At 42.5% G+C, this 18945-nt stretch overlaps 1 protein-coding gene across 2 annotated transcripts in view; it reads left to right on the plus strand.

Annotated features, from left to right (window-relative positions):
• The first annotated feature begins 8155 nt into the window (after positions 1–8155).
• galk2 (galactokinase 2) overlaps positions 8156–18945 on the plus strand; it is a 181961-nt gene continuing 171171 nt past the window's right edge. The window contains exons 1-4 of one of the 2 annotated variants that reach the window (XM_051920919.1): positions 8156–8302; positions 10921–11027; positions 13058–13282; positions 16097–16185. In XM_051920919.1, coding sequence (XP_051776879.1) covers positions 13230–13282; positions 16097–16185 — 142 coding nt within the window. In that variant the 5' untranslated portion in view covers positions 8156–8302; positions 10921–11027; positions 13058–13229. The remainder of the gene's footprint in view (positions 8303–10920; positions 11028–13057; positions 13283–16096; positions 16186–18945) is intronic. The other variant, XM_028822951.2, reaches the window with a different exon arrangement.

The raw sequence follows: 18945 nt of genomic DNA on the forward strand, positions 1-18945 counted from the left end.
GGCGAGGCTCTATTGTAGGCACGGAGCTGGACAGTTTAACATCAGTGGCTGGACTATATGTAGGGGAAACTGGTCAGACACTGCGCCCACGAATGAACTCACATAGATTTCATATTAATCAGAACAGGATTGATGTTCTGGTGGCAGCACACTTTAACAGTAATGGCCACAACATAAAGGATCTGAGGGTCACTCTGCTTATGGGTAATTTCAAGACCCAACAGGAGAGGAGAGAATGGGAATACAAACTTATGCTTAAATTCAACACTCTACAAAATGGTCTGAATAGAGACAAGAGTTTTATGACCAGATATGTGGACTGACTGACCAGCTGACTACATCAGAGGCCTATCTTACAGACAATGCACTTCAAAAAAAAACCTTACAGGACTTTCTCTAGCGATGGTTATCTCATCTCTACATTTTATGAGTTCATTGTTCTCTTCTTTCAGGGTTAGTTCATCTCAGGTGTATTCATTTTGCTAACATTTGAACAAAAAGGTTGTTAAGATGAAAGAAAAAAATCACTTTGCTGTTCCAATAAAAGCGAGAGTATTTTCAGTTTCTTTGTTACACCTTGCTTGATGAAGGGGCCTTAGCTGCCTCGAAAGCTTGCATTTGTAATCTCTTTAGTTAGCCAATAAAAGGTGTCATTTCACCTTACTTTCTCCTGTATCAATCTATGGCCAACACGGCACAACACTCTACATTTGTGGCAGAGCGACGGACGCTGAGCAGACTCCTGTCAATCATGGAGAATCCACTAAACAGGATCATCTCCAGACAGAGGAGCAGCTTCAGCGACAGACTGCTGTCACCGTCCTGCTCCACTGACAGACTGAGGAGATCGTTCCTCCCCCAAACTATGCGACTCTTCAATTCCACTTGGGGGGGGGGGTAAATGTTAACATTATATAAAGTTACTGTCTGTTATACCTGCATTGTTATCACTCTTTAATTTAATATTTTTTTTATCGATATGCTGCTGCTGGAGTATGTGACTTTCCCCTTTGGATTAATAAAGTATCCATCTATCTATCTTATCCTGCCTACTATACTAACATTAATATCTATCTATCTCTTATCCTGCCTACTATACTAACATTAATATCTATCTATCCTATCCTGCCTACTATACTAACATTAATATCTATCTATCTTATCCTGCCTACTATACTAACATTAATATCTATCTATCTCTTATCCTGCCTACTATACTAACATTAATATCTATCTATCCTATCCTGCCTACTATACTAACATTAATATCTATCTATCTTATCCTGCCTACTATACTAACATTAATATCTATCTATCTCTTATCCTGCCTACTATACTAACATTAATATCTATCTATCTTATCCTGCCTACTATACTAACATTAATATCTATCTATCTTATCCTGCCTACTATACTAACATTAATATCTATCTATCTATCTATCTATCTATCTAAAAATAAAATTTGCGCTGACGTTTGTAGTGTAGTGTGAGATAGGACCCTACTAGCAGCAGATCAAGACCACACAACACAGCGGGGTACTAAGAGGTGATGATCCTCAGATTTAGGCACTGCCTCAGCGAACAGCGGCACGAGATCAGTCCCATGTTTAACTTCCTAAGTGTGGCTTTTGCAAGGTGCGTTTATTCCAAATTTAATTTTAGCACATCACTATATAAATGTAAAGAATTATTATTACGGTATTACAAGTCTGTCTTGCAGGAGGTAGAGTGACTGAGATGGACAAATGGATGGACAGCCATGACAATATTTGCACAACAGTGCCATCTACTGGGAGATTGCAGGTCGGTGCCCCACTTGCCCCGAATGCGGAGACGGAATGCCCTGGAATATACACCTTAAGTCACTGTGGCCCACCAGGATCTGCGTTGGACTCACCTGCTTAATACATTGAGACCCTCAGCAATTAATTTGTATGGTTGTGTTTAGAATGTACTAGACCAGTGTCTTCCAGCCTTTATGGTTTCACGACCCAGTTTTTCCCATTCTAGTGAGTTTCCTACTGGTCTGTGGTGGACACTGTGCTGGGAAAATTAGAGCATAGACTAAACAAATGGATTAAACAGACTGGTTTAATCTTGGGAGCCACCCTGGGCTCACTTGAGGAAGTAGAAGAATCCTGGGACCTCATGTATAAACGGTGCGTATGCACAGAAATGTTGCGTAAGAACGTTTCCACGTTCAAATCACGAAGTATAAAACCTACACTTGGCGTAAAGCCACGCACTTTTCCACGGTACCTCATACCCTGTCGTACGCAAGTTCTCCACTCGGTTTTGCAGACTGGCAGCACCCAGCGTCAAAGCAGTGCTACTGTTCCTGTGTGTTCCTTTCTTAGATCCACATCCACAACGGTGGCTTTATCAAATACACTGAAATTAACTGCATATTGTTCATAAATTTAATGCATCTGATTCTAATTAACCTGTAACAATATAATGGTCCACAGAATGGTCAAACTATTCTAAATACCATAACTGCTTTAGCGTTGTTACTCTCACTGCACCTTCTTCTTCTTCTGTCAGCTGCTCCCGTTAGGGGTTGCCACAGCGGATCATCTTTTTTCATATTACTCTCACAGTGATATAAATACTCCGAGTGGTGCAGTATCTCAGTGGGGAATCACAGATCTAGATAGATAGATAGATAGATAGATAGATAGATAGATAGATAGATAGATAGATAGATACTTTATTAATCCCAGGGGGAAATTCACATATTCCAGCAGCAAAAATATTAAATTAAAGAGTAATAAAAAATGCAGATAAAAAAACAGACAATAACTTGAATAATGTTCAACGTTTACCCCCTCTGGTGGAATTGAAGAGTCGCATAGTTTGGGGGAGGAATGATCTTCTCAGTCTGTCAGTGGAGCAGGACAGTGACAGCAGTCTGTCACTGAAACTGCTCCTCTGTCTGGAGATGACACTGTTTAATGGATGTAGTGGATTCTCCATAATTGATAGGAGCCTGCTGAGTGCCCGTTGCTCTGCTACGGATGTCAGACCGTCCAGCTCTATGCCAACAATAGAGCCTGCCTTCCTCACCAGTTTGTCCAGGCGTGAGGCATCCTTCTTCTTAATGCTGCCTCCCCAGCACACCACTGCGTAGAAGAGGGCACTCGCCACAACCATCTGATAGAACATCTGCAGCATCTTACTGCAGATGTTGAAGGATGCCAGTCTTCTAAGGAAGTACAGGCGGCTCTGTCCTTTCTTGCACAGAGAATCAGTATTGGCAGTCCAGTCTAATTTATCGTCCAGCTGCACTCCTAGGTATTTATAGGTCTGCACCCTCTGCACACAGTCACCTCTGATGATCACGGGGTCCATGAGGGGCCTGGGTCTCCTAAAATCCACCACCAGTTCCTTGGTTTTGCTGGTGTTCAGGTGTAGGTGGTTTAAGTCGCACCATTTAACAAAGTCCTTGATGAGGTTTCTATACTCCTCCTCCTGCCCACTCCTGATGCAGCCCACGATAGCAGTGTCGTCAGCAAACTTTTGCACGTGGCAGGACTCTGAGTTATATTGGAAGTCCGATGTATATAGGCTGAATAGGACCGGAGAAAGTACAGTCCCCTGCGGCGCTCCTGTGTTGCTGACCACAATGTCAGATCTGCAATTCCCGAGACGCACATACTGAGGTCTGTTTGTAAGATAGTCCACGATCCATGCCACCAGGTATGACTCTACTCCCATCTCTGTCAGCTTGTCCCTAAGGAGCAGAGGTTGGATGGTGTTGAAGGCGCTAGAGAAGTCTAGAAACATAATTCTTACAGCACCACTGCCTCTGTCCAAGTGGGAGAGGGATCGATGTAGCATATAGATGATGGCATCTTCCGCTCCCACCTTCTCCTGGTATGCGAACTGCAGAGGGTCGAGGGCGTGTTGGACCTGTGGCCTCAGGTGGTGAAGCAGCAGCCGCTCCATGGTCTTCATCACATGTGATGTTAGAGCGACAGGCCGGAAGTCATTCAGCTCACCAGGATGTGATACCTTTGGGACTGGGGTGATGCAAGATGTTTTCCAAAGCCTCGGGACTTTCCCCTGTTCCAGGCTCAGGTTGAAGATGCGCTGTAGAGGACCCCCCAGCTCTGATGCACAGACCTTCAGCAGTCGTGGCGATACTCCATCTGGACCTGCTGCTTTGCTGGCACGAAGTTTCCTCAGCTCTCTGCTCACTTGCGCTGCTGTAATTGTGGGTGGGGATGTCTCTCCTATGTTGGTATCAGCAGAAGGATGTGTAGAGAGTGCAGTAATCCGAGGTGAGAGTGGGTTAGGGTGGTCAAACCTGTTAAAGAAGATGTTTATTTCGTTTGCTCTCTTCACGTCTCTCTCGATGGTGGCACCCTGCTTCGAGCTGCAGCCAGTGATGATCTTCATCCCATCCCACACTTCCTTCATGCTGTTGTTCTGCAACTTCTGCTCCAGCTTTCTCCTGTACTGCTCCTTCGCCGCCCTGAGCTGGACTCGGAGTTCCTTCTGCACGCGCTTGAGCTCATGCTGATCACCGTCTTTAAAAGCCCTTTTCTTCTGGTTCAAAAGGCCCTTGATGTCACTTGTAATCCATGGCTTGTTGTTAGCATAGCAGCGTACTGTTCTTACTGGAACTAAAGTGTCCATACAGAAGTTGATGTAGTCAGTAGTGCAGTCAACAACCTCCTCAATGTTCTCACTATGTGATCCCTGCAGGATATCCCAGTCTGTAGTTCCAAAACATTGTCTCAGAGTATTCTCAGCCTCCAGGGTCCACTTCCTGAATGATCGTGTGGTTACAGGTAGGACTCTCACTTTTGGTTTGTAGTGAGGCTGAAGCAGAACCAGGTTATGATCTCCTTTCCCAAGCGCAGGCAGCGGGGTGGCACTGTATGCGTCTTTAACGTTTGCATACAGTAAATCAATAGTCTTATTTCCCCTGGTGTTACAGTCCACATACTGGGAGAATGCAGGTAATGTTTTGTCCAGCGTCACATGGTTAAAGTCTCCAGCGATTAGCACAAGCGCCTCAGGGTGCTGCGTTTGTAACTTAGCAACAGCAGAATGGATGATGTCACTCGCTGACTCCACGTCCGCCCGAGGAGGAATGTAAACGATAACAACAATGACATGTCCAAACTCTCTGGGCAAGTAATAGGGACGCAGACTTATGGCCAACAGTTCGATGTCCCTGCAGCAAGTGGAGATTTTGACTTTAACATGTCCAGAGTTACACCACCGTGTATTAACATAGAGAGCGAGTCCTCCTCCTTTTTGCTTCCCACAGGTACTTGCATCTCTGTCCGCTCTAACTGTGCTAAACCCGGGTAGCTCCACATTAGCATCTGGGATGGTGTTAGTTAGCCACGTTTCGCAGAAACACAACAAACTGCATTCTCTGTAAGTTCTGACATTTTTCACCAGCGCAGCCAGTTCATCGATCTTATTTGAGATTGAGTTCACATTCCCCAGAATAACAGAAGGCACCGAAGGCTTAAAACGCCACTTTCTCGCAAGCTGCTTCATTTTAAGCTTAGTGCTGGCTCTGCTGCCACGATACCGCCTTCTTACCTCGTCGGGTAAATATGGAACCACACCGGCACTGGCATTTGTTCTCAGCGCCCGAAGTTGAGTACTTGAATAGGCGAGTCTCGGCGTGTTAAAATCCATGCCCATGTTGTAAAAGTAAGTGTATCCAGGGAACGAATCCACATAAAATAAAGTGGTAGGAGTGATCAATAAATAAAAATAGAAAAATAAAAGTAGAAAAATACACATATATATACAGTCATACACGGAGCTGCTGAAAAGGCTGCCACTCTCGGCGGCGCCGGATGTCTATCTATCTATCTATCTATCTATCTATCTATCTATCTATCTATCTATCTATCTATCTATCTATCTATCTATCTATCTATCTATCTATACACGCACTCAATCAATCCATCAAGTGCTTCTTGTAGAACTGTTTGTACTTGCAAGTTACCGTGAGGTACTTATGATACAGTTATAATATTGCACAACCTGAGCCACTTTATAAAGTGCGTATTTACGTATGATGACGATATCATTTTTAAGATGAAATGCAGCAAAATATGTTGATTATATTATACAGATAAAACTTTAACTACACGGTGCTGCAGCGCTAGCGAGCTTGAGCTTCGTTCACGGTTTGTTCCTGCCTCGCGCTGTTTTCATGCAGTGTCTGGCACGACACTGGAAGGATAGATGGATAGAATAATTAAACATTACGAAGATATTTCGATGTTCCTTAAAAGTTTTGAAGAATCGGCGTTCTAAGCTTACTGATGGTTTAACGTCTATTACAGAGCTGATTGTGTGGCGATTGGGTATTTGGAGAAAGAAAAGTAAGGACAGGAATTGTGGGGTTAGTACGTTTGAAAAAGACAGTACTTCTGTAATAAAGCATTTCATTGAAGGTCGTGCATGGCATGTGTTCCCATGTTTAATAACATGCTTTAACTCATATCATCATGAAAATGATATCACGTATACTTCTCAGTATTTTAATTACTCACAGAGCTGTAATTTTACGAACGTAATGGATTCTGTGTCCTGTCGGAGGAAGAGCACGTAGTGATTTGGGCACATAGAGCTCATATAAGATCAAATACACAACAAAGCATTTAATGTGCTACTTTAGTTACGATGGGATTTGAGAAACTAGTAAATTAAACGATTTTAAGATGAAGTTTATGATGTTCCACTTTAATGACAAAATAAACTATGTGATTAAAGTGGAAATTTTGAGATTAAAGTTGACATTTCGTGCTTTTTTCACATTGTGTGCCTTTTTTTCACTGTACCCTAATAAGCTTTCATATGACACTCAGACGGTGGGCTATGTTTCGCATTTTCACGCCAACTTTTTTTATTTAGGGCACTGTGCGACTTTGTGAACTTGAGCTTTCGAGTTTCTCCAACACGCTATGTCACTCGATCAACTTCCTTTTGTTGCTTGTATAACTGTTTAAACCAACAAATAGTACGTTTTTCTTTGCATCCATTTGGTATTCGCTGAAATTCTTCTATTTTTCCTCGTACTTTTGCCATTGCCTTTTCACAGAACGCTGGGCTTAAGGGCTATTTATATTGATTTGCATATTCAAAGAGGCGAAATTCTGGGAGGAGTTGGGGCGGGACAACAGGCGCGTGCACGTGCGTTTATTTCCACGCTTAGCGGGATTTATGTAGCGGAAGAACGCGGAAGTTGGCGAACTCACAGATTCCTGCATCTGGATTTTTCTGTGCGTACGCACATTTCGGCTTTTGTGCTTACGTCATGTTTTAGTGCGAATTCTACGCACGGCGTTATGCATGAGGCCCCTGGAGAATAACACTCACTCACCACCCCCCCCCCCCCCACTCCCCCTTAAACAGAAGAGCACCTTCGGTAAAAGACCAGTACAACTGTGATACTCCAAAGTAGGCGACCTTGAGGTTATTTCTACCCTCAGTCGTCAGGCTCTATAATTTTTCACCCCCAGCCGAGGTGGTCTTGTGCCCTGTGTGCTGAATGGTGAGTTCTTAACTGACAATGACGATGTGTGTAGTACATTGAACAACCTGTACGGTGAAATTGTAACTGACAAGTGTGTGCAAATCACTACACATTTTGTCAATGCCTACAGTTTGTTAATCTACTTTAGACAATTATGGTTATATATGTATGAGTACCTTTATTAGTATACGTAAGTCTGTTAAAATTCTTATTACATGTATATTTGTAACGTTTTCGTCTACGGCTGTAACCCTGCAACTTCCTTCGGGATTAATTAGGTTTCTGTCTATCACTATACGAAAAGAAAGACTTTCGCAACATTATAGTTGCACCAGTGTCCGCAATGAATCTCCAAGGTTTGTAATTTGCCATTGTTATTCACATCCACGTAGTTTCTAAAACTCGTTAAGACGCTCGAAACGGCTGCAAGACCTACCCAGCACCACGCTCAGCTGCTCAAACAAAACGTTTAACCACTTAGGTGTGAATGCGAGTAACAATTTTATTTTTATTGGTCAACTCTACAGTCGATCATATGTAGGAACGGCCCTAAGGCTGTCTTAGCTGTCATTGGTCGTAGGTAACATCAATCATAATTTCCCCACCCCCTAGGTAGGTTTTAGTACATGCACGCTCTCGACGCCTGGCTGGTGGGCGGGGTTGATGTAGATCCCGGAAGTTTGTCTACCTGTGAGGAGAATCTTCAAAAATTTCAATTCTTTGAGCGCCAAGTATGAATTAGAACATCGTGGACGTCTTCTAAAGTGTTTTAGTTTAAATACAGGTATAACAGAGTAGTTTTTTATTTCTTCCCGTAGCTAAGATTTGGATACTGTAATATATTCGTGCTTGTCCGTGGGAGCTCGGTCTTTTGTTTTACGTGATAATTTAACTCCAAACATTGCCTTTGATGAGCAAGAAATAAACAGCCGTTGCGTGTTCGGTAATGGATGAATAAATCATTTATATATTTCATAGTTGAGAAATTAATTAATATAAAAACAATCCAGAGCCCCTCAACATGGTGTGCTTCTCAAACCCGTTGTATCCACTTGTATTTTAGCAAAAGGATACGGGCGATAGTACAGAAACCTCAGAAATGCATTTTATACAAAGTGATAGATTTTATTGTTACCATAATAGCATTATTATTATGGATTATTATTATGGATTACATCTTGCCTGAAGAAGGGGCCTGAGTTGCCTCGAAAGCTTGCATATTGTAATCTTTCTAGTTAGCCAATAAAAGGTGTCATTTTGCTTGGCTTTTCTCTACATTCATAATGGCTAACACGGTACAACACCCTAGTACTACATAATAGCATTAGAAAGAGTGGGATAGTTTGCTAAACCTGATTAAAGCAGCATAGATTTTTTTTCTGCAGAAAGTTAGTCTAGTTTTTATTTCGATGCGTACTCGGATTACGGTGAATAACCTCGTGAAACCAGAATCTTTTTTAATTTAAATAATCCGCGTTTACATGCACAAGCACCGGGTCGGGGGTGGGGGGTAAACGTTAACATTATACAAAGTTATTGTCTGTTTTTACCTGCCTTGTTATCAATCTTTAATATTGTTTTTTGTATCAGTATGCTGCTGCTGGAGTATGTGAATTTTCCCTTGAGATTAATAAAGTATCTATCTGTCTATCTACAAGCAAACTTCAGGAGCTCTTTGGCAAAACGCTCTGACGTCATCAATACGCGCGAAAAAAAGTTAAACGTCATCATCGGCTACCGTGAATTCTAAAATAAGCGAAGACACTTGTGATCATTTTCTTGTGTTTTATGAATATGTTTAATCATAGTGACGCTTTGTTTGCAGGTTTTTGTTACCGGATTGCACTTTGCTCCGCTTGGCTGTGCGATTGAGCTCTGCCATTTACGTGTTGTTGTTATCTTACACCCAGTCTGGTCAGAATAAGAATAACGCAGGTATTTATACATCAATAAGATAAGTATTGCATCAGGTTACTGTTACACGTAAAAGTAATCGGACTACGTAACGCACGTTACTACCAAACGGGTTACTGCTCTCGGGATGGTGTTGCTGATCTTAGCAGTGCACATTTAGCTCATCATCATAAATTTATCAATAACAATATTACTGTAGCGACCTCCGTGTCAGGTTCGAAAAGAAGAGAAAAACAGAGTGACGAAGTAAAGCTCACAAAACCGTTTATCTGAACAGTAAAAAAAAAAAGAAGAAAAACCACAGGGTTGTAACAGCGGCGAAAAAAAATGAACGTCTTTGGCTTTGAATTGTTTACAATCTTCTCTATTTCTCTCATATTTGTGGTCCTGAGAGACGCCGTAAAAGAAAAACACACAACACAACCTTCTAGCCCCTTCTCCAACGAACCTCTCGACCCTCCTCCCGTCCCGGGTACCGACCCCCTCCTTACCGCGTCAATCATACCCCGGCTGTCAGTCCTCCGTGATGTGGGGCCCAACAGTCACTCCAAAAGACCTTCAACCTGGCTGGGACGTTACAATACCTTTTATTTATATAGCGCCTTAACAATTTCATTATACATTGATACAGATTATTTAACACAGCAAAATTAAAAATGCGGTCATCCCAGCATTTGCTCTTGGAAATGTAATTTTGTGCGCACTTCCACCCAAGGCTGCTGAAAGCGAATGCTAAACAAATACACAAGCACACAACAAAATCCTGAACAGTAACCTGGTTATGGGTTCACATGACCTCATAATGAGCTCAAAAACTAATCAGCACATCGTCATCTCATAACAGGCTTACCTTTCGAGTTTGGTGTTTTTTTGTCCAACTGTTTTAGCTCTAGATTGTCTTCAAGAAACTATGACACACAGACACCCATCATCAAGATTATCAATGTTTTTGGTATCAGGAGACCCTAAAACATCGAGATCTGTTAAAAAATGGAAGTCAAAATTTTTTATGAATCAAAAATTTTCACACCCCCCCCATTAAGCAAGAAAACATAAACCAGGCCAAGACCTTCACTGACCTGCCTAGAGAAAGGTCTCACCCCAGGCAGCTTGTCCCCAAACTATATAGGCAGGATTCAGCCTGCACAGGCCCAAAATGGGGCTTGGTCTTCACAGTTGAAAAATAGGCTTTAAATGTTATGGTGGGGGTGCTCGCAATGCAAAAATCAGTTCCTACCCACCCACAACCTGCATTTTTCCCTAAATTCGATATATGTGGTAGAGAAATTCCAGTTTTGGAAATGGATTCAACACACCTGAACATGTTTTATTTTTTTATTAGCTGATCTATCTGTTTAGCTATTTATTTCCTTTTGCCGATAAGGATTTTAGTCCCAACCAGTGTTTACATTTGCATGTAATTATTTGGCTGACACCTTTATCCCAGGTGACTTCCAACATTTCAGAGTTTCAATTGTGTTTTGTCAGATTGAAGCACAGGCGGGTGAAGTGACTTCCTCGTGGGATCTGAACCCACAATTGCAGGGTGTGAAGTCTAAAGCCTTAACCACCACATTGTACTTTGAGTTTTACAGGTAATACGTCAAGTGAATGTCAATGTCTGTTACATACTGTGACGCGTGAGAGACTGTCTTGCACCCGAAAGACAAGGTTTAGTCTCGAGGCTTTGGGAGAATCGCCTTTACTATTCAACTTCAAACAGGAACAGCATGCGTAATTATTGAAGCGGAAGCTACATGACACCCATACACAGCAAACAAACGGTGACTCCCACAGTCGTCCTGCCTCGGCTAGTACCTATCTATCTATAATGCCTACTATATACAACAATGAAAATCTATCGATCCTGCCTACTATACTAAAATGAAAACGTATCTATCTAATATAGTGTCTTGCATTTCTGTCTATCCATTTATCTAATATAGTGCCTTGCATATCTATCTATCATATTGTCTTTCACGCTTATATGTCTGTTGGTATACTATATAGTGCATTCATCTATCTTTCTATCATATAGTGCCATTCACATTTACCTATCATATAGTGCCTTTCATATATATGTCTAATATAGTGCCATTCACGTCTATCATGAGAAATTTCCTTAAAATGAAATCTGCCCCTTTGTCGCTGTGCCTTAGTCACGCTTTTATGTGAAATAAATATATCAAAAGTATTTGTAACCAATAAAGTGCATTGCGTTCCGATTTCATTTAATTAACCACGTATTAAGCTAACACGGCTAGGTTATGAAATAAAAAGATGTCATTCTCTAATGATCCATTCCATAAACTACCATGCATCCATTTTTCTGAACACGTTTAACCCGCTATAAAGCGCTTTTCTTTGTTTTAATGTTTATATGTAGTAATGATTTCCCTTTTACTACTCGGCTTTATCGTCCACGTTTTAAAGCGCCTTTTCAATTTAGCCGCGTCAGCCAACGCGCGATTAATAAGCGGCCTGCATCTTAAGGTAAGGTGACCAGAATTTTTTGGGACAATCCGGTGTTGGGGTGGGGGGTACAATCTACAGATCACGAGTAGGGACTCTAAACACTACAGAGTACAAAGCGAAAGCTTATCGCGTGATTTCTTGCCAAAGTTCCAGGATGCGGTAAAGCGTAACCTCCGTCAAAACACCGCGCACGCGCGCCGAGTTCAAATTATCGTGGTGATGAGATACAATCAAAAAAGTGAACCAGCTGAAACCGGGGACATGTTTCTGAGAGGGGACAGGTGTCCGAAAACGGGGACGGATGGTCACCTTATCTTAAGGTAGCTTCTGGCGTCACACGCAATTCATAAAACCAGGACGTAATGAAAAATATTCAGTGTTTAAGATTACCCATTCCTTACATTTTATCTGTTATATTTTTGCTGTAATTATAAAACGTGAAAGAAGAATATGAGTTCGGCCAGTTTATTTATTGAATGCCATCAGTTGGTACCCCGTGCTTTCTCAAGCTCAATTTAAGGCGCGTTCGAATAAATATAGACATACTTTATTAACCCCAAGGGGAAATTCACATACTCCAGCAGCAGCATACTGATACACAAAACAAAATTAAAGAGTGATAAAAATGCAGGTATAACAGACAATAACTTTATATAATGTTAACGTTTAACCCCCGGGTGGAATTGAAGAGTCGCGTAGTGAGAAAAGCGCTATATAAATGCAAAGAATTATTATTATTATTATTATAGTGGTGGGGGATGAAAGATTTCCTAAGTGTATCAGTAGAGCAGGACAGTGACAGCAGTCAAATATATATTTCTGTTTAAAATTAGTATTTGATTCACAATATTTGAACGCCCCAAAGCAGATAGGTTGTTTTATATGTCAGTATACATTGAAGCTGAAAATCCAAAACACACTTGAGCATCACCAGTGTGCAACTCTCCGGTTTAGCATCGCTGCAGCAGTGAAGTCGACGGCCGGCTGATCCCCGCTTTGCGCCCGTGTTGGTAGCGCGTGTTCAGAAAATGAAAGAATGGAATCCTTTCTTAGTGAATCACCCGAGGGTTGCTGTTTTCTCTTGCGGTAAACGAGCACGCGTCTCTCCACTCCTTTCCTCTTCTTCTCATACCCGATTCTTCCTGCTCAGGTTCCACATGTGCTGCGCACGCACTTTCTCCAGGATTTCCGCACTGCCGCTCTTTCCGGAAGATCCAGCGGTTTTGAGCCTCAGCTGACTGCCGTCAGTTGATTGAAGGAAGAAAGCACCGCGAAGTCGTCCAAGAACGTGTGCCCAGGAGTTATTTGTTAAGAGGTGAAACATGGTAACAAACCCACCCCCGAAACTACACGTTGTTGTTGCCGAGGATGAAAGGTGAGTTCAGTAACTCACTTCAGTTGCATTTGCTCAGGTGGTGTTTATCCTGTAATGTGGAGTTTACAGTTAAAGCTGCGCAGGGTTGTTTTAGTGCTGCAAATTGTACTTTGAAACTTTATTATAGAGAAGTAAACCATATTTAGAATTTTTCATCTCGGAGGCGATCAGTAAATCAATGCTATGTAGCGCCTGTCATAGCTACAAAGCATGCGCAGTGGGATCTCAGAAGTCCAGTAACTTTTGCGAGCCATCTGCACATGCAGAGTAACAAGCCCACTCAATTTTAACGTTAGACCATCAACTTTATGAAGCCACTTCAGTGTGAAAAGAAGACATCTGCTTTGATGTTTGATGTTTATGACTGCTTATGATGTTTTATATTCATCATGAGCGGCAGTATGTAGAGAAAATGGGCAATGCTGATGCATACCGTGTTTGAGCGCCCAAGTGTGGAGGCTGCCTGCAAAGATCTGCTTGGTCGTCAAATCTCCAATTTAAAGCTGGCCCTATGATTTGTAATGGACTGGTGTCCAGTCTGGAGCGGATTCCTTCTTTGCCCTAATTGCTGCTATGAAAAACAGCCCCCCCACAGCTCTGAATTGTATTAAGTGGGTTTGAGAATGTTTGTTTGATTCATTTCATTAATACTCAGTGCTCTTTGTCCGTTTTCAGTTTGTCATAAAGCACTTATGGAAAAAAAACAACTTTGATGTACAGATGTGGAGGGTGGCACGTTGGCGCAGTGGGTAGCGCTGCTGCTGGGTTCACTTCCCGGGTCCTCCCTACGTGGAGTTTGCATGTTCTCTCCGTGTCTGCGTGGGTTTCCTCCCACAATCCAAAGACATGCAGGTTAGGTGTATTGGCGTTCCTAAATTGTCCCTGGGGTGTGCTTGGTGAGTGGGTGTGGGTTTGTGTGCCCTGCGGTGGGCTGGCACCCTGCCTGGGGTTTGTTTCCTGCCTTGCACCCTGTGCTGGCTGGGATTGGCTCCAGCAGACCTTCGTGAAACCCCCTGTGTTAGGATATAGCAGGTTGGATGATGGATGGATGGTACAGATGTGGACAAATTTGTTGGTACCCCTCCGTGAAAAAAGAAGATCCCCACAATTATCTATGAAAGAACTTGAAGCTGATTAAAGTCATCGGCACCCGTCGTTGTTTATTCTTCATTTAACAAAAAAATCAGACTTTGCTTTGGAGTTTTGATTCAACAGAATATTTCAAATAAGGGCAGAAATGAAGATGGCACGAACAGACATGATGAGACCCTTAACCTAAGATTGTGTTGCACAACCTTCAGAGTTAATCACTGCAAATGAGAAATTCCAGGAGCTCTCCATGAGATTTCTGCCCTCGTCCTCAGCAACCTGCTCCAGCTGGGTCAGGTTTGAAGGGGGTCTTCTCCAGACTGCATGTCTCAGTTCTTTCCATTGATATTCAAATCAGGGCACACAGAAGGCCACTTCAGAGCAGTCCCATGTTTTGTTCTTTGCTATTTTTGGGTGCTTTTCGCTGTGTGTTTCGGCTCCTTATCCTGTTTGGGGACCCATGACGTGCGACTGAGATGGAGCTTTCTTACACTGGACAGTACGTTTCACCCCAGAATGTCCTGCTAGTCTTGAGATTTCATTGTCCCCTGTACAGACTCAAGGCACCCCATGCCAGACACAGCAAGGCAGCCCCAAAACATAACTGAACCTCCTCCATGATTCTCAGTAGCTGTGGTGGTCTTTTCTTTGACAGCTTCGTTTTGGAGTTGACATGACTTGTCAGGAAGGTCCAGTTTTGTGTCATCAGTCCAAAGGACATTCTCCCAGAAGCACTGTGGTTTGTCAATACGCATTTTAGCAAATCCCAGTCTGGCTTTTTATGTGGAGTCCTCCTGGATCTTCTTCCATTGAGTCCACTGTAGCTCAAAAAGTGATGGATGGTGCGATCAGACCCCCTGCCTGCCCTTGGAGTTCACCTTGTATCCCCTTGGAAGTCGTCCTTGGATTTGTGTCTACCATTCTGCCCATTTTGTGGTCGAGGTTCCTCTTGAGGAGGTTGGCTACAGCCCCATGGACCTTAAACTTCTTAATAATTTTGAACTGTTGTCACAGGAACATCAAGCAACCTGGAGGTGGTCTTCTAGCCTTTGACTTTCACATGCTGGTCTCTCATTTTCTTTCTGATCCCCTCATACAACCCTTTCCTTTTTGCTTTCTCTGCTCCACATTCAGGGTGGGACACTTGATGACACCCAACAGCAGAGTGTCTGAATGTCGTCTGAATGACTGACTGCACGATTGGAGACACGTGTGTGTGATACAAATTCAAGAAGACAGCGAGTTTGAACAATCACTCCAATCCAATTATTTGCAATCTTTTCTGGGGGTCCCCACAAATGGCCATTTCAGAAGATCTTGATAGAATAAGCGACACTTGATTTCTTGTCACACTTGCTTTGCTTTACTCGATGACATTTCAAAGGGGTGCAGGTGTACAGGGGACAATGGGGTCTCATTTTGTCAGCTTTTCATGGGGCACTCAGCACTTTTTCAACGAGCTGGAAGGGGACCGACATGGGTCCGCGTCTGTGCTAATGATGAAGTGATGTTTTAATGTAATAAACAAGAGTGCAAGGGAAATGAACAGATGTGATGAGGGCCAAAAGGGATGTCAAAAATGAAAGAAAATGTCCGTGCAGATGCAAGAAACCCAAGTGCTTGAACGAAAAACTTAGAATTTTCCTGTAGTAACAATGCGATTATAATGAAAGTGTGCACTCTCTGATTTAACGGTTGAAATGTTTCTTTCACATTTCGTTACAGGTTGCAGACGGTCAAAGAGAAGTTCATATCAAAGTTTGGATCTCCTCCATTGTTCTATGCACGGGCTCCTGGGCGAGTCAATTTAATTGGTAATAATGGATTCATTGTATTTGTTTTAATTACATGTATTATGTTATTTGTTAGGGTGGCGCAGTGGCTAGCGCTGCTGCCTCGCAGTTGGGAGACCTGGGTTCGCTTCCCGGGTCCTCCCTGCGTGGATTTTGCATGTTCTCCCCGTGTCTGCGTGGGTTTTCTCCCACATTCCAAATACATGCAGGTTAGGTGGATTGGCGATTCTAAATTGGCCCTAGTGTGTGCTTGGTGTGTGGGTGTGTGTGTCCTGCGGTGGGTTGGCACCCTGCCCAGGATTGGTTCCTGCCTTGCACCCTGTGTTGGCTGGGATTGGCTCCAGCAGACCCCCGCGACCCTGTGTTCGGATTTAGAGGGTTGGAAAATGGATGGATGTATTATGTTATTTGTTAGTTCACCATATTTCCTTCCGTATGTCTTACTTCAGTTAAAGGAGTACGGGGCACCATAAACCACCTGTAAGATTCCAACACAGGGCACAGTCACTCACAGGTCCAGTTTATAGATGCCAGATAGAAAAGGTGCTATATATGCTGAATAAAATGAATTGACTTTATTTGTCCTCACACATTTTTAGGCGGTGTGAGCAAAAGGGGAGCAACTCTTTGGCAGCCACACCAAGCACAGTGCCACCCTGTTACTATACGTTGGTCACTTTATACTTTAATAGTTTTGTAATACTAAGGGGTTTTGCACCCTGCTCACTTCGCTTTCCAAAACGGCCAGGCACTTCACGTCTCTGCCGCTCGTGTTGTGAAGAGGGGGGCTGAAAGCACCCCAAGGAGACGCGGTCGCTCCTCCAACACGCCCTCTTAAACGGCGATCCAATGGGAAACAAATACAGTGTTGTTGTTTTTTTTTGTTACCTCCTCTTTGCTCGATCAGCTGCTGCTGCCGTGTTGCGTGATCTGCACACGCTGCTCTTTCTTCTTCACTTAGTCGTTGACGTGTCATCTAGAATGTAAAAAGTTATTGTCCTGATTAAAATTTATAAGAGCTGAGAGCACAGGGCGTGTGTCTGATGAAAGCCTTTACACCACTAAGAGGTTAGATGTCCGTGATCTTATTTGAAAATGGTTGTAAGTAGGGCGTGACTTGACAGAATCTCATGTTAAAAGTCCCCACAAGGAGGTCCGGGGACAACAACAATCTCATCTTTTAATTCTTGCGGATATGCCTCTTCACAGGGAGGCAACACTACTTTTCCCTGATGGCAACACGAATTAGACGATCTACAAGTCTCCGACTTAAAAGTTTAAAGCCTTACAATATCTACATACTTCTGTCATATCTCCTATGTCCATGTATTCCCTGCGGGAATCAAGGGAACTTGCCATCCGGCGTCTTGGGGAAGGCAGTGTCTCATTGTAGCTGCCTTCCCCCATCCTTCTCTTCTTTGGGCGTCCCGGCCGAGTTGAGTAGCCCACCGTCCGCCACAGTGTCTTAATCCCAAGCGTTTAACAGAGATTGAATACTGTGTGGGTTTGAGAGGGTTGAAGCAACAGATAAAAGCGCCTCTGCCTTGAAGTGCTTCCTGCATTGGTTTCCTATTATGAGTGATTAATTGACAGTTGGGTTATTGGTATATTAACAATAATTTGTATCTACTGGGGCACAAATCAGGGTATATAAATAAAGTACAGAAAGATTATTTTCGCTACAGACCAGGCTTGTGTAAATTAATCAACTTGTCTCAGTTTCCAGGTTTTTATCACTTGTATATCTGCGGCCCAGTAATCAAATTGAAACTTAGGTAGTGCCATGCCACCGTCTGCTTTAGGTCTTTGAAGAGTCACCTTTTGAATGGGTGGACATCTCAAATTCAAAATAAATGAGGTTATAATTGAGTTTAATTTCTTAAAGAATGATTTGTTAATGTATATAAGGATGCTCTGAAATAGAAAAAGAAGTTCGGGATGGATGTTTATCTTGACAGGTATTGATTCTCCCTGCTAATGTGAGATGGAGGGTTGGCCATCTGTTCACCTTTGTTGGATTTTCTTTTCCATGCTCATAACAAAATTGTGTTGGAAAAGACCTTTACATTTACTTGTGATGTTTACCCCTAGATATCTGAACTGTTCTAATAAAATAAATGGGTAGATGTCCAGTTGAGTATGGTGTGCTAGAGAGTTCACTGCAAAAAGCACACTTTTATTCAAATTGATTTACTCTTGAAAGTCTTCTAGTACATTAGGGACTAGTTGTGAAGATGTTGTTTGTAAGTCTGATTGTACCATATCATCTCTGTATAGTGATATTTTCCGTTTAAGTCCTTCTCTGGTAATCCACTTTATCTGAAATGTATTTTAAAAATGAATGGCTAGTGGCTCAATGGCAATTGCAAAAAGCAATGGTGATGCAGGGCACCTTTGTCAAGTACCACATTCTAGTTTGAAGTAATTTGAGATCAGGTTGTTAATACAAACTGAGGCTTCTGGACTGGTGTAAAGTAATTTTATCAATGCACATATATTTGAGCCAAAAATTTCAGAAATTTACCAATGCCTACAAAGAGAAGAATCATCTTTATATAGCTCCGGAGTGGGTTTCTTTCACGTTGATATATGAAAATGTCCTTCCAGTTGAGTATGGTGTGATAGAGAGTTCACTGCAAAAAGCACACTTTTATTCAAATTGATTTTCTCTTGAAAGTCTTCTAGTACATTAGGAACTAGTTGTGAAGATGTTGTTTGGAAGTCTGATTGTACCATATCATCTGTGTATAGTGATATTTTCCGTTCAAGTCCTTCTCTGGT

Source organism: Erpetoichthys calabaricus, chromosome 17 (assembly GCF_900747795.2).
Source record: "Erpetoichthys calabaricus chromosome 17, fErpCal1.3, whole genome shotgun sequence".
Taxonomy (NCBI): domain Eukaryota; kingdom Metazoa; phylum Chordata; class Cladistia; order Polypteriformes; family Polypteridae; genus Erpetoichthys; species Erpetoichthys calabaricus.